Here is a 15,303-nt window from a genome sequence, read left to right as displayed (position 1 = left end):
TTCCTTATTTTGATAGTTACGGTAACCCTAGATCTGTTCCGTGAAAAAGGTATTTTCCTTTGGATATTACACACAAAGATTTGGTTCTTGACAATTATCAAATAAAATGATGGCTTAAATATTGACCTAATAGAGTGCTTTTTAGCTCACCTGGCCCAAAGGGCCAAGTGATCTTTTCTCATCATTTGGCGTCCGTCGTCGTCGTCGTTAACATTTTACATTTTGAACTTCTAGAGAACCACTGAATGGAATGAAACCAAACATGGAATGAAACCAAACATGGCATGAATGTTCCTTTTGAGATGCTGACCAAGTGTTGTTACTTTGTAGCGAATCAATCATCCAAGATGGCTGCCAGCGGGGAACTTAGTTTAACATAGGACCCTATGGGAAATGCATACAAATGACTTCTTTTAGAGAACTGTTGAATGGAATGAAACCAAACATGGCATGAATGTCCTTATGAGGTGATGACCAAGTGTTGTTACTTTGTAGCCAATCCATCATCCAAGATGACCGCCAACGAGGGACTTAGTTTTAACATAGGACCCTATGGGAAATGCATACAAATGACTTCTTTTAGAGAAACACTGAATGGAATGAAACCAAACAATGCAAGAATGTGCCTTATGAGGTGTTGACTAAGTGTTGTTACTTTGTAGCCGATCCATCATCCAAGATGGCCGCCAGTGGTGGGACTTAGTTTAACATAGGACCCTATGGGAAATGCATACAAATGACTTCTTTTAGAGAACCATTGAATGGAATGAAACTTAACATGGCATGAATATACCTTATGAGGTGCTGAACAAGTTTTGTTACTTTGTAGCCGATCCATCATCCAAGATGGCCACCAGCGGGGGACTTAGTTTAACATAGGACCCTAAGGGAAATGCATACAAATGGTTTCTTCTAGAGAACCACTGAATGGAATGAAACCAAACATGGCATGAGTGTTCCTTATGAGGTGCTGACCAAGTGTTGTTACTTTGTAGCCGATCCATCATCCAAGATGGTTGCCAGCAGGGGACTTAGTTTAACGTTGGACAATATGGGAAATACATACAAATGACTTCTTTTAGTGAACCACTGAATGGAATGAAACAAAACATAGCATGAATGTTTTTTATGAGATGCTGACCAAGTGTTGTTACTTTGTTGCCGATCCATCATCCAAGATGGTCGCCAGTGGGGGGGGGGGGGGGGGGATTAGTTTAACATAGGACCCTATGGGAAATACATTCAAATTGAACCACTGAATGGAATGAAATCAAACATAGCATAAATATTTCTTATGAGATGCTGACCAAGTGTTGTTACTTTGTAGCCGATCTATGGGCGCCAGCGGGGATAAGACCCTATGGGAAATGGATACAAATGACTTCTTTTAGAGAACCACTGAATTGAATGGAACTCAACATAGCATGAATGTGCCTAATGAGGTGCTGACCAAGTTTTGTAATTTTGTAGCCAAATTTTATCTTTTTTTATATGATTTCAAAAACCCAAGTAGAGTCAGGTGAGCGATACAGGCTCTTGAGAGCATCTAGTTCAATATTAGTAGTATATGTTGGAGCATTAACATTATAGATGATATTGGAGTATGTTTTGGTTACAAACTTTTGAACAAGTATATATGTTATTGTGTTTCTTATGCATTACACATATATCTGCAAGCATTGATATACACCCATTTTATAAACTTAAAAGGAGAATTGTACTTCAATTTAGACAAATGATGAAGTATAATATTTTTATTTGTTTAAATAAATATATATTAAAGCAGAATATTGAAATAATAATTTGCTTTCAGCAGCTATTTGGTTCAATTTTGTAAAAATAAGCTCAAAAACTTCACCAATATATTAATGTCTTGCATGTGATAATTCGACCTCATTTGGGTCATATCATATGCATGCAAAACAATTAATTTGACCCTCAGTTGGTTGTGGGTTGTACATGTGATCAGTATTTTCTGTTGATAATAGATAAGAATGCTGAAATTGAAAAAAGTGAAACAATGGAGTTATCAAGAAAATCCGTTTTGTTGACTGAGTCGGCCAACAAAAATACTCGCTCTTATGTCCCTTTTCACAGATTTGACTCAAATTTGCATATTGGATTAATAACAAACTAAAATGTAATAATTGCAAAAAAATGTTTTCTGATTTTTGAAGAGATACTTGAATGAACTATCCATTTACTGATGAGTAAATCACACTTTAAAGAAATGGTAACTAAGATTGAAGTTAAAGATTTATTATATATGCATTCACATTGTTTTATGCCTGTTCATCCACTTATATATGAAACAAATTCAAACTAATTAGAACTTCATGCTGATCTTGAATAATAACTTTAACATAGATGGTTAGTGCACATTGTGTGGAAAAGATAGCTTAGAATATAATTGCTTCTATTTTTTTTTTTTAGATGGAGACGATTATAAAAGAATTACAGAGTGAAAAGTTTGGTTTGTTTCAAGCAATGAAAGTCAGACGACCTGTCACTGCATTTACAGGTAAACTGAAAGTTTGGGGGCTTATTGTTTTACCCCTGTCAGTCCATCTCATTATGGGTATATAATTATTCCTGATAGCTCCTCCTATAGTTTGAATGCTAGGAAGTTTTCACTTTGCTGGCAGATTATACATTTATTGATGGTGTGCATGTGGTCAGAGTTTTGATTTTCATAATACATGTATATATGCTCTTTTGGGAGATAGTTGAACTTTTATGGAGTATATACATGTACTTGCATAAGAGGTGCATCGTGTTTCCTAACTCCTCCTATAATGAACCAGCGACCTATGTTTCCATGCTTTGTGTATCTAAAATAATGCTTTGCAATTTGCATCTGGGGGGCATCACTTGTGTCTCTCTCCAAGACACAATATCATCCCAAAGAAAGTCCTACTTTGACTTTGTTATATAACAGTTACCTTCACTTTGTCTAGCATATTGTTGAGCCACCATCAGAGTGTTTTTTATCAAAAAGGTAAAAATATCTGTCTGCTAGGTCAGGGTGTAATTTGTAATTAAAGATGTATACATGGGTCACGGTTTTATTTTGTGACCTTTACACACTGAAAAATGACTACAGCTCCATTTTCTAATTGCATTTTTCTCCTCACATGAAGTTAACATTTCCTGCTTAATATATTTGTATCATGCAAAGTAATTAATGTATTCATGTCACTTACATACATGAAGTATTAAGATGTTCATTTACATAACATGCTTGTTCAATTTATCGATACTCATATGATCATGATGATACATGTTTTGTACCTAGGATGTTAATTCTGAAAATGTTATGATATACTGTAAATTTATTTATTTTTGTTGGTATCAAAATTCATGGATTTAGGATACTTTCATTTTTTTGTGTATATCGATTAAGTTGTTTAGCCAATCTCTGCATACAACACCTATAGAAAATTTGTAATTTATTGAACATTTAAATTCATCACACGGTTCCATCTGTTCCCACAAAGCCCATGAAAATAGTAATCTGATGAAATATAAAGAATCCATAGTACATACTTTGTGCAGAATCAAATATTTGTTGGCACAAACCAGCAATGATATAAGTATATAAGGTCTTATAAAAGTTTGATTTTTTCCAATTCAGAGCATAATGCTATCTATATACTGTGGGTTCATTTATTTTTGTGGGTACTAATATTAGTGGTTGAGAAAAACTTGCATATTCATGAGTATTTAATTTCATGGATTTGGCAAAGTCTGCATACATTCCTTCAAAACATTTGTAATTTGTTAAACACTTAAATTTCATTGTTCCCATGTAACCAAGAAATCCAATGAAATTTAGTATCCACTGTATATAAATGAGTCCACAGTATTCACAAACTAGCTCACACAACCAATTTAGACATTATTCATGTTTTTAGGCCTTTTTACAAATGTTTTACTTACATTACTTTTTTGGGACAAAAAAAAAGACAAAATTTAGTTATAACAAAAATCTAATTTTTGAGTGAAGTGCATCAAAAATACAGGCAGCATTATAGCTTTCAAAGTGTTTAAAATACAAATTCTGTGTCTAAACTTTGCTTATCAGGTTTGATAACACTCAGTTCTACTTTCTGTTTAAGAGACCTTTTGGGATCCTCCTGGTTTGTCATAAAAATACACATCTTAAAAAATTTGAAGGCTAAAAACTCATTGGCTCATGTTATAATTAAATGAACAAAAAGTAGAACAGACTTGTCAGATGCTAATTGTGAGCAAAGCATTGACACATGATCTATATTCAAATCAGATTGTATAGTTTTAACATTGTCTGTTCATCCATCTGTCTGATTGTGCATTCAACAAAACAAAAAACTCCAAAAGTATGGGTAGGACAATGATGAATTTTTTGCACAGTTTTAGTGCATAATATGTAGATATGCATTTTGACCCTGTGTAAGGCATGAAGAGCTAATGTCTGAGAGAATCTGGACTCTCCATTTTTTTTTTACAATTTTTGACTTCACCTGGATCTGTAACCTGAAGTAGACTTATCCAACATGTTTTCAGTTTATAAACCCTGTCAGCAGTTATATTCTAGCAGTTTTACACTTTTATTTGGAAGTTCAATACCATACCTATTTAGGATGTGGGTTAGACACAGATGAGAATTTCAAGCCACCAGAATTGCCATATTTTATCAAAATTCCAGAGTGTTTGAAATCTTATATTGCCTGGTGACCACCATGACTACAAATCTGGTGGTCACTGTGAAAATTTGCTGATTCTGTATTAAATACCAGATTTATGAAAAAGAAATTAAAAAAAAACAACACCACAAGCTTAAAGGGGGACATCATGTTCAAAACACTAAAAATGGCAGACATGCCTGAGTTTTGGTGTTCAAGAGTGACAGGACTCACAGTTTTCTAAATCATTGAATTTCCATTTTCAAAGTCATAATATCGGGCTCAAACTGTACCTTAAACCTGATGAACATAACAATATACAGCCTTAAAATGAGTTTTCAAAAAATATATGAAGAACATCACTAATTTGCAGTTCCTATCTTTTCTTAGTTCTTTTAAAATATTTCAGTCCAAAATACAAAGTATGTCACTTAACTAGACCTTGGAATTTGTCGCAATGAATTATACCAAAGAACTCCTTTTAGTGATATGGCACAAGTAGGATTGCCAGTAAAACTTTATATATCTATAACAATATTTTTTTTTCTGTCTTCAGGTTATGATCTAGTACAATGGTTGAGAAAAAGGTTTGATATGGAGGAACAGAGAGAGGCCATACATTTATCACAGCTGTTGTGTCAGTATGGCTATATCTACCCACTCGACCTGAAAAGTTACAGTATAAAGGAGGATCGATCAGTAGAATACAGATTCCAGGTACATTATATTAACTTTTCACTCATATTAATATCTACGTAGTTGAAGGCAGAAACAGGTCTTAAAAATGCAGTCTTAAAAATCTGTCTATCGCTCCATCCAAAGGAAAAAATTTCATTATGGCAACATTATAAACTGGTACATTGTAACAGTAACCAAACTGTGACATGATTATATTTTTCAGTGAAATAGTGTTTTCACTGAAATTCAAGTACATCATACCTGTCATTTTTTCGGAAGTGAGGAGTTCAGGATCAGCGAAATGTCTCTGTAAAAGTTGAATATTTGGTGAATCAAGAAATCATAATCAACAGCATACTTAAAATAAATGCTGACGGAATGGAAAACCTACAAAAGACTAGATTAATTTTGTTTACTTAAAACTTACAAGTTATATATCAGGAAAGTACTGTAAGATTTTGACCAGTTTTACATAAAGGGGAGTTACAAACCTTTTCTGTAAGATACTACTTCAGATGAAAGAGATACTATTGAATAAGTACTTCCTGATTTTAAGAACATTATAAAGCTTACATTATATACCTCTTCTTAGTCATGGGCTCATTACCATTAAACCTAATAGTAATATGTATATGTGAATCATATAGTGTTACATAGTCTCTCTCTAATTTGTGAGATCCCTTTGTGTTTATATTGATAGAACACCATATGAACCCCCGATCAGGTGTATGATATATATCACTGTTTAATTTTGTGTTGATTAATAAGGAAATTCAAAATTGAATAGTGATTGTAATTAACAAAGTAAAACATAATTGTTGAGAATCATCAATTTAAACATATGGTTGATATGCTGTTAATGAACTTGTGAACTACAAAATGTCCATATTAACCTCAACATTTGGCCTCACTAAATATAACAAAATATAATAAATCAAAAAGTTAAAGGGTTATATGTAGATATTGTTAATTTTGCCACATGCCAGTTTTAGCCTGTTAAAATAGCTAAACCAATCTCAATTTACCGATTTTTCCGTTTTCATACGAATCAGTATGAGAGTAAACCAAGTTATCACATATTTTTTATTCTAGGTTTGTTGAAAAAGTAATATTAATTTTATAAAAAAATCTTGTAAATAATTATCTGACCAATTTATGCTGATTGGTCAAGTAGGCTTTAACCATAAGATCGCCTGATGGCAAGTTTAAAACATATTATTTAATTCAAACTGTCAGTGCTTTGGAAATTAATTTGTCCATAGAACCAACTATATATTTAAAAAAAGAAGATGTGGTATAATTAACAATGAGACATTTGTCCACAAGAGACCAAATTACACAGACATGCAGCCTTCAATATTAAGCAAAGTCCATACTGCAAAGTCCATATTTTTTTCTTGGAATATATTTCTCACCTTAATGTAAATGAATTTCTGTATTTAAAAAAAAAAGTTATGTAGTAACTGTTTGCAAGAGAAAATTGATAAATGTACTGTATTGTTTGCAAATGAGCATAGTTTTTTCAAATCATTTACTAGTAATAACATCTGTTCCATTGAAATTTGAGACATCTTTGTTTCTTTATTTGACGTTTTTCTCTCAAGGAAACAGAAACTGAGACCAACATTTGTACTTTTCCTAGAAGTAATCTGATATAATTAGTGTTTACATACGTCATGAATTTCAATTAAATATAATGTAATTAAACAAAAAACTGTCTGGAAAAGAAGAGATATATGGGTTATGTGTATATGAAACAACATGAAATACTAAGAAATAGCTAGTATATTGAGGTAATAATGATGTGATTTCTGCTGAAGTTTTTATTTGAATAATAAAGGCTGTTGTGTAATAACATCAGTTAGACAGCAACACAACAACAAAAATAACCAAAAAACATCTACTGGGCAACTTTCAGACATGAACAATAGACAGATGTCTATTTGATATAGGAGCAATATAGTGCATTAAAAAAACTTATATAATAATAGTATGGCCTTATTATGTATCGTATATCAAATGTCAATAAAAACTGAAAACAAGCAAATTCAGAAAATAGATCTATCTTTAGGCATGCATTAGCATGAGATCTTATCAGATCACACTAGGAAATGCTTTCATCTGTAAAATAAAATAAGCACATTTAAAATCAAAAGAATAGGTTATGAATCCAAGTTTTCTGACCTTTTCCAATATCACAAGGCAAATGGCAGCAGTCCTTTTGCGCCAATTACTGTTTTTCAGGGGTATCATTTGCGCCAAATTTTGTTTTCCAAATGTATCATTTGCGCCAATATTTTCGGAACCCATTTGCGCCAATTCACCTGTACACATATCTATCATAGATATTAATAATTAATATTAATTCTTATTTTATGCTTAAAAAGTATTATATGATCAGAGATATTTCACCATGAAAATGAGCATTTGGAGAGAAATGACTTGAAATGCAGTAGACATGCAGTCCATGTACAGAGAGAGAAGAAAACTTATTGCTTTGCTGAATATATTTAATACAAGATATGTCAAAAGAGAAGAACATATAAGCTTTTACTGATTATAGTTTTAGCCACATATGTTGATGACACAGTGCTTTGCTCCCACCATCCGTATCTATCTACCGCAAGACGTACTAGTGTAATGCGGCAGAAGCATTTCAGGGGGAATTATTATGAACTGTTTTATGCATTTCATCCTTCAATGTTTGTCTTTTTGGACAATAAAGTAAAGTTACAAGCTACTACATACAATCAATTACGAAGTACCCATGCGTTAGTAGTAAGAAGAAAGTATGTTTCAGAAACAGAACATTTGCCGTGTAAACTGCCGGTTCCAAGTCCGAATAAAGGTGGAGAGAAGTAATTTTTCTTCTAATTGGCGCAATCGTATCTTTTATTTTTGCCGCAAATGATACCATGTAATTTTAAAACAGGTGGTGCAAACGTAGCATTGTAGAAAAAAAGTTGTGGTGCAAAAGGACACATTTTTGGCGCAAACAGATCTCTCCCAGGCAAATATGATATATCTTTTTTGATGCCCTGCCTTCAGTAGTCAGGCTACATTACTCAGATGTCATAGTGTTTTCTGGTGCAACTTTTCATTGGTCCATATGCTTTAGGTTAAAGCTATGTTCCTTTATTACATTCTATATAAGTACACATTTCCCATTTATGTTTTGCACTTACGTAGATTATTCTCTTTTTTAAGTGATTTTGTCCCAAAATCAATATGGCTTTAACTGTGCCTCTGAAATTTTATTTAACATCTGAGAAAATGTAAAGTTACATATACTGTTATATTTACTTGTGAGTACTATTTTTTTTTTTTTAGATTTTATAACATCTGTTTTATCAAAATAAAAGACAACTGTGTTAAAAAAATCTTAGTTTTTTTACTTACTTTTCTAATGATAAATAAACTGAAACCAACAACTGTCTGTTTCCTATAAGTAACATCTTGTTCATCAATAAGTGTTTATACACTTCAGGCATTTAAAATAAATGAAATATATTAAAAACAAAATAAACTGAAACCAACATTTGTTTTTTTTCCTAGGAGTAAAAAACAATTAGTCAACAATAAGTACTGTTTTCACACTATTCTACATGAATTTCTTAAAATTGTAATGCATTTAAAACAAAACATTGAAAAGTAGAGATATATTTGTTGGGTAAATGTGAAACAACAAACCAATGAAGTACAACAAGAAATAACCAGTGTTTTATTGCTTTTAGATTTTAAAAATTAATAAATGGTGAAATTATATAATATCTATGAAACAGCCCAACATCAACAGATTTTAACAGATCAACTTTTAGTTGTCAGCAATAAACAGGTGTCTATGTAATACGCCAAGCTCTAAATCATCCAGAGTGCAGGATTTTCTTGTAATGTTAAAGAACCATTGGTTTGCCTTTGGCTGTTTTCTGATCTTTGGTCAGATTGTTGTCTCTTTGACACATTCCCCATTTCCATTCTCAATTTTATTGAAATCTGATTGCTGAAATGCCTCTCACTTAGATAAAAAAAAAAGCCCATAGCCTAATTCTACTTTTATTAGTTTATTACTGCACATCAAATTTTGTACTGAGCTTCTTCAGCTTGACTTAAAGTAGGACACACTTTGTGACCCTTTTCATACTCTTTACATAATAATATCCTGTTTACTTAATCCTTGTTTAACCTTCCAATTATTTTTATGACCCACATATATGATATTAGAGAGGGGATAATGGTTTCCAGTCTGATCTGCCCAGTATTAGGTTTAAGTTTTGGTTAATTGTAGTTTACCATGGAGATGTGGTCACATCCACTTGAAAAACTTAAATAAATTTATTATAATAAAGAAAATGACAGGTTTCCCTTTTAGGTCAACCCTCCTCCTCCTATAATAATATAAGCTATTTATGTATTAGTTATTTCAGATCATAAATGAGGCTTTTTCCAGTGGACCTTCTTTTGATTTATTGTAATGTCCATGTTTTACTTAACTGTGTTATATGGTTACTGTAACATATCTGTATTTGTCTGTATAGATATATCAAACTCATTAAAATGGGTGTAAATATGATTTTTGGCAATTTCTATTAAGAAGTTGTTTTATTTTTCAGAAACCATTTTATTGGCCATTCAGTAGTCAAGTATCAACAGACAGTATAGAATATGGTTTGTATAATGTTTTACTCCAATATTGACTTTCTATGAATTATCAATGAATTGAATTATGATAAAGTATGATATTTTCTATACTGGTTTTAGAATGTGGAGTACTGATGATCAATGAGACACCTGTCTAGGGATCACTGACACATCACTGACCTATTCATCAAATGTCCTTAACAGTTGAATATATATATTAGTAGACTATATTTAAAAAAAAAATAGAAAAAAAATAGATATTAACAATGTACTAGAAAATATGGTATGGGTCACTGGCCACAACTTTTTTTTCTATATTAACAGCTTTTTATCTATAGATTGATTAAATAAATATATTTTAACGCCACTTTCAATACTATTGTGCTATTTATAGGTGGTCATATTTTTAGGTGTTGGGGGAAGCCTGTAGAGAACCACAGACTTTAGGTAGGAAAACTGTCTTTCCTTGTCAATTAAGAATTGCGTTGAGTGCACCAAAAAGGAGTTGAACTCACAATGTCAGTGTTGTCGACCTAGTGATATAGTAGTTTGACTGCTTAGACCACTTGGCCACTGAGGCCCTCTTCTGTCTAAAGATGTAACAAGTACTAATGAAAACAGTTTTTGATAAAAGTTTCATCCAAGGTAGAAAATATAATTATACATTATTATGTTATATAAAGGATTTCATTTCATTCTCTACAATGTTTTTTTTTTTTTTTTATAATTTTCAGCAATTTATCTTCAGAAGAGAAGCATGAGAAATAAACAGAAACATGGCTTGGAACCATATGAGCAGGTTTGTCCTTATGAAAATAACAGGAGATATTTTGCAGTTTGAAAGTTTATCACAAGATGGGTGCAGTTAAAACTTACATAAAAGTACCGTCTAATTGGAAATGGTTTCAACTTCTTTCCAAAAATTACTAGCGGATTAAAATCACCTAAATGTTTTTGAATGTTCTTACATTAAACATTTTTTATGAATACTAAGTTTTTTTTTTGTTTTTTTTTTTTTTTTTTAGGAACTCTTTATGAATAAATTAAATATTATAAGAAAGAATAACCCACAAGACATTTATTATAGTTGAAACAGCATCCTGCTGTCACTAACAAATCAGTTCTGTTGTCATCACCATCCTCCTCATACTTTGTTAATCTAGATCTCTGACCATGTGTGTTTTTTAGGTTTTCCATACTTAAAATGGACCTGGTTACATTAGTGTTTAAAATTGAAAAGAAAGTATATTTTTAAAATTATAAGCATTAAAAAACAATTATTTATCAGTCAAAATGTATAGCTGTTGACACTTGTGGTTTCAGGAAGCATTTGATAAATTACTGAAAGTCTACTGTGATAAAAAGGAATTTATTGAGAAACAAGCAACAGAGCAGGTTGAGTAAGTACATATTGGATAGATGCAAGGAATATATACATTTCTTCATTCTGGAAATAATCAACTGACTTACTACAGCATGGTATTAACATAAAATTGAGAACAAAACAGGGAATGTTTTAAAGAGAAAACAGCCAGAGGCAATCAATGGGTCTTCAACACAGCTAGTAATCCTGCATCAGGAAGTGGGCTTCAGCTGGACCCTAAACGTCATATTTGCTTTATGATTAAGTAACACTTGTTTGATCTATTACGTTTGTTTTCTTTACATTACATTATATCTTTTAAATTGTAATAAAAAGTTTTTTAACCACCTGAAAAAAGACCCGAAATTGTCATACAAATTTCTATTATTGAATAATATAGAATGAAAGCATATTCAAAAACAATCGAAGCCCTCTTCTGTTGTAGATGCACATCTTGCTTTGTTAGGATATTAATGCTAATACTTATTTATAGCCTGGATGCCTCCTTATTTTGGAAAACATACTGTTTCTAACAAAATCTATGTGGGAATGAACCCACTTAATTCCTAACTAGGAAACAGAACATTTTTGCCATTTGTTTTATGCATAGCATTTGGTTGTGTGACTGTTTCCAGTAAGAGTTATATTCTAATCCTGGTTGTGTTAGTAACCATTATACGCACTATTCTCAGGCTGATTAGAAAAATATTTAAATGGTAAGTGTGAACTAGAGTGAGTGTTAAATATAATCAAGAGTGTAGAACACAGTAGAATTCATTTAAAAGGAGGGATTCATAGACCCTCCTTATAGCATACACAGCTTCCTCTATCTGTACATGTCATAGTTGTCATATTTGAAGGTGCAAATTCAAACTTATTAAATTAACTAACAAGTTAGATACAAAACAGTTGGTAGAGATTCCCAAAATGGACAAAGACCTCAATCTTCAAATTATTAAAATGACCATCATTTGTGGTGTACTAAAAGAAATTTAACTCAAATTATGTAAAGTTATGTAGCAATAGGTAAAGTAAAGTGTTCTGTATTTGCTTATAATAAAATTCTTAGCTTTGTTCTTTTCTCACCATAGATTCCTTTTTTCAGATCTCTAGGGTGTCTTATGTAAACTGACTTTGCATGATTTTATTTTCAGTTTATTATAGTTGGTTTTGTTTGTAGTGAGTATACACTGAGTTTGAACAGCAATAGAAATTCTCTCCCTGATTCTAAACAAGATATTGCGTTTAAAGTTTGATATGATATGCTTAAAAACTGCAACACAAGTTTTTGTGACCTAAAATCCGATATTATATTTTTATTCATTTGGGTGGTATTTAACACCAATCAATCAATCAATCACGCATTTGGACTCTTACCAACAGCAGGTTTACACCAAGTAAAGATCTCAAATGGAGTCAGACTTTTGATATTTAGGACACATCATGTTTTATCCAATGATTACATTGATAGGAGGGGGGATAATTGAATATCAAAGATTTTAGCCTAATATATATAAATATTGAATGAAAACCATATTATTAAAATGAAATGATAAGGTTTCTGAACCTTGTTAATTGGATTTAGATCTAAAATGAAAATTGAAAGTTAAGGTTGCAAGTCATATTCAAATGGATCTTATTTTTTAGGGGAAATAAGTTCACAGCAAGCAAAAATAATTTCGAAACTTAACTATTTGATAACCAACAGAAAAAGATATTAGTCATAAATGAAAATAAGGTTTGATTATGTCTGAAACTAGAAAATATGTCTACTATATATTCTTTCAGCAACTCTTTTGATAAATATTTTATTTAAGAAGATTATATTACATTTTGATGCTGCTTTCTTATACTAGATTGCAACAGAAATATTTATCCCTTTTACCCAATTTTAGCCTTTTTTCTGTTTTCTTCACATTGACAATTGGTTCTTGTGTTACTGCAAAAGAACATGTTCATAATATTCATTGAACTTAATTGACCATTTATGCATATTTTATACAGTTTGCATCTCTACGTTAGTAGATATGTTTTGGATCCTTTTTTAGTTCATTTCTTTTGAATTAACAATTAGTTTTTGTTCTGGAAACTAACATAGTGTTCAATTTAACAAGTGTGTTTTTGGATTGTTTTAAGGCTACACAGCATATTAAAATCACTTGGAAGAAAAGAATTTTGTGACAAGTTTTTTGTTCCTTATTTTTCTGGAATAGAGGAGATGTCTTAAGACATACATGGTTGAAAATTAAAGAGAAATATTTTACAAAATTTTGGAACAAATCATTTGTCACATATTAAGTTTGCCTTGTTGCAGCAGTTTTCAATTTGTTATTTTTTAACTTATTTGCTTGTTACAAGTTATTTTCACAGTTGAAGCATTGATATGGATGAGATATAGTAGCTCAAAGACTTTTAAAGTGTATAGTGTATACACATGTAGTTTTTAAAAAATATTTGATAAAAAGAAGCATTTTTTAATCTAATAAGAAAGCTTAAAATAGTACTATTTTTTATTTGTGATTAGTCACAACATTAGTATATGAACTTGAATCAAAGTAAGCACTCAGATTTTAGTCATGTACTGTGGAAGTATGTTTTAGGTGTTCTTTTTTTTTTATCTTGCACAATGATAGCATATTCTTAGTAGGTTATTTCTGGGAAAAAATAAATGGTTATGTGAAAAAAATGATTTTTTAATTTGTTGGGTATCATTTTTTTTTTATTTTTATGTACTAAGTCCACACCAATTGGTTCCAGATATAATACAGTATTTTTACAGTTTGGTAATCGTTATTTATCTTCTATTGCATGAATAGTATTGATATAGTTTGATATACAAATGTTGCACCTTACATATGATAAATACATTCATAATAAAACTTTTCAGTGAAATAAAGAAAAAGAAGAGAAATGAGAAGATAATATTTGACCAACAAGAAAGAGCATTCTGGAGAATACATCGACCACCAGTAAGCAATCTTTTAGAAAATGATTTTCTTTTTCATTGAGAAAGATAGTATTTAGTAAATTAAATCATAGATAAAATGTAGGAGAATGAAAACTACCATTTCTGTCTAAAATGAATATATAGAGTCATTGAGCTAAAACCTTTATCCACACAAAAAAAATCTCAAGATAGCAAAAAAAAATGAATTGGTCAATTGATTGTTGGTTACCTTTTAATCACTTGCACTTATTACAAACAAAAACAGATTTAAATGATAATTTAGTTCTCATGATTTTAAAACTATGGAAACCTTGAGAAACAAAATGTTTGCTTCAACTAAAATACTGATTTTTATACGACCCCAAAAAAATTTTGGGTTCGTATAATGGTATGATGTCGTCGTCGTCGTCCGAAGACACTTTGGTTTCCGGATAATAACTTTAGTTTAAGTGAATAGATCTTAATGAAATTTTTTCAGAAGGTTCAATACCACAAAAGGAAGGTTGGGATTTATTTTGGGGATGATGGTCCGAACCGTTTAGGAATTGGGGGCCCAAAAGGGGCCAAAACAAGCATTTTTCTAGTTTCAGGATAATAACTTGTTTACCAGTATTTCAATTGCTCTGAAAGTATACTGCAATGTTTAAAATCACAAGTAGAAGGTTTGGATTCATTTAAGGGGTTATTGGGCCAAAGTTTAGGAATTAAGGGCCAAAAAAGGGGCCAAAACAAGCATTTTTCTAGTTTCCAGACAATACCTTGTGTGTAATTGCATGGATCTCTCTGAAATTGTACCACAATGTACCATATAACAAAGGGGAGGCTGGGATTAAGTTTTGGGTTAATTGCCCAAAATATGTAGGAATTAAGGGCTAAAAAAGGGCCAAAAAGAAGCATGTTTCTAGTTTCCAAACAATCATGACAATAACTTGTGTTTAAGTGTATGGATCTCTCAGAAATCATACTACAAGGTTCAATATTACAAAGGAAAGCATGGGATTGAGTTTAAGGGT

The 15,303-nt window shown here is 31.3% G+C and overlaps 1 protein-coding gene and 1 long non-coding RNA gene across 12 annotated transcripts in view; one reads left to right on the top strand and one right to left on the bottom strand.

The window, feature by feature from the left end:
- The window catches only part of LOC143045712 (uncharacterized), a 155,809-nt gene that overhangs the window by 22,502 nt on the left and 118,004 nt on the right, over positions 1–15,303 (bottom strand). The gene's annotated exons all lie outside the window — the stretch shown is intronic.
- The window catches only part of LOC143045707 (regulator of G-protein signaling 7-like), a 47,253-nt gene that overhangs the window by 3,277 nt on the left and 28,673 nt on the right, over positions 1–15,303 (top strand). For 9 of the 11 annotated variants that reach the window (XR_012969000.1, XR_012969001.1, XM_076218415.1 and 6 more), the window contains exons 2-8: positions 2,434–2,521; positions 5,221–5,381; positions 9,953–10,007; positions 10,715–10,779; positions 11,304–11,380; positions 12,036–12,059; positions 14,231–14,312. Coding sequence is in view for 9 of the 11 variants with exons in the window: in XM_076218415.1 (XP_076074530.1) it covers positions 2,434–2,521; positions 5,221–5,381; positions 9,953–10,007; positions 10,715–10,779; positions 11,304–11,380; positions 12,036–12,059; positions 14,231–14,312 (552 nt within the window). In the remaining 2 variants the exon portion in view is untranslated. The remainder of the gene's footprint in view (positions 1–2,433; positions 2,522–5,220; positions 5,382–9,952; positions 10,008–10,714; positions 10,780–11,303; positions 11,381–12,035; positions 12,060–14,230; positions 14,313–15,303) is intronic. The other 2 variants (XM_076218416.1, XM_076218422.1) reach the window with 1 other exon arrangement.

The sequence above is a fragment of the Mytilus galloprovincialis genome, chromosome 9 (genome assembly GCF_965363235.1).
Source record: "Mytilus galloprovincialis chromosome 9, xbMytGall1.hap1.1, whole genome shotgun sequence".
In the NCBI taxonomy this organism is placed as follows: Eukaryota; Metazoa; Mollusca; class Bivalvia; order Mytilida; family Mytilidae; genus Mytilus; species Mytilus galloprovincialis.
Note: the sequence above shows the minus strand (reverse complement) of the source record. Positions and strands in the feature narration are given on the sequence as shown.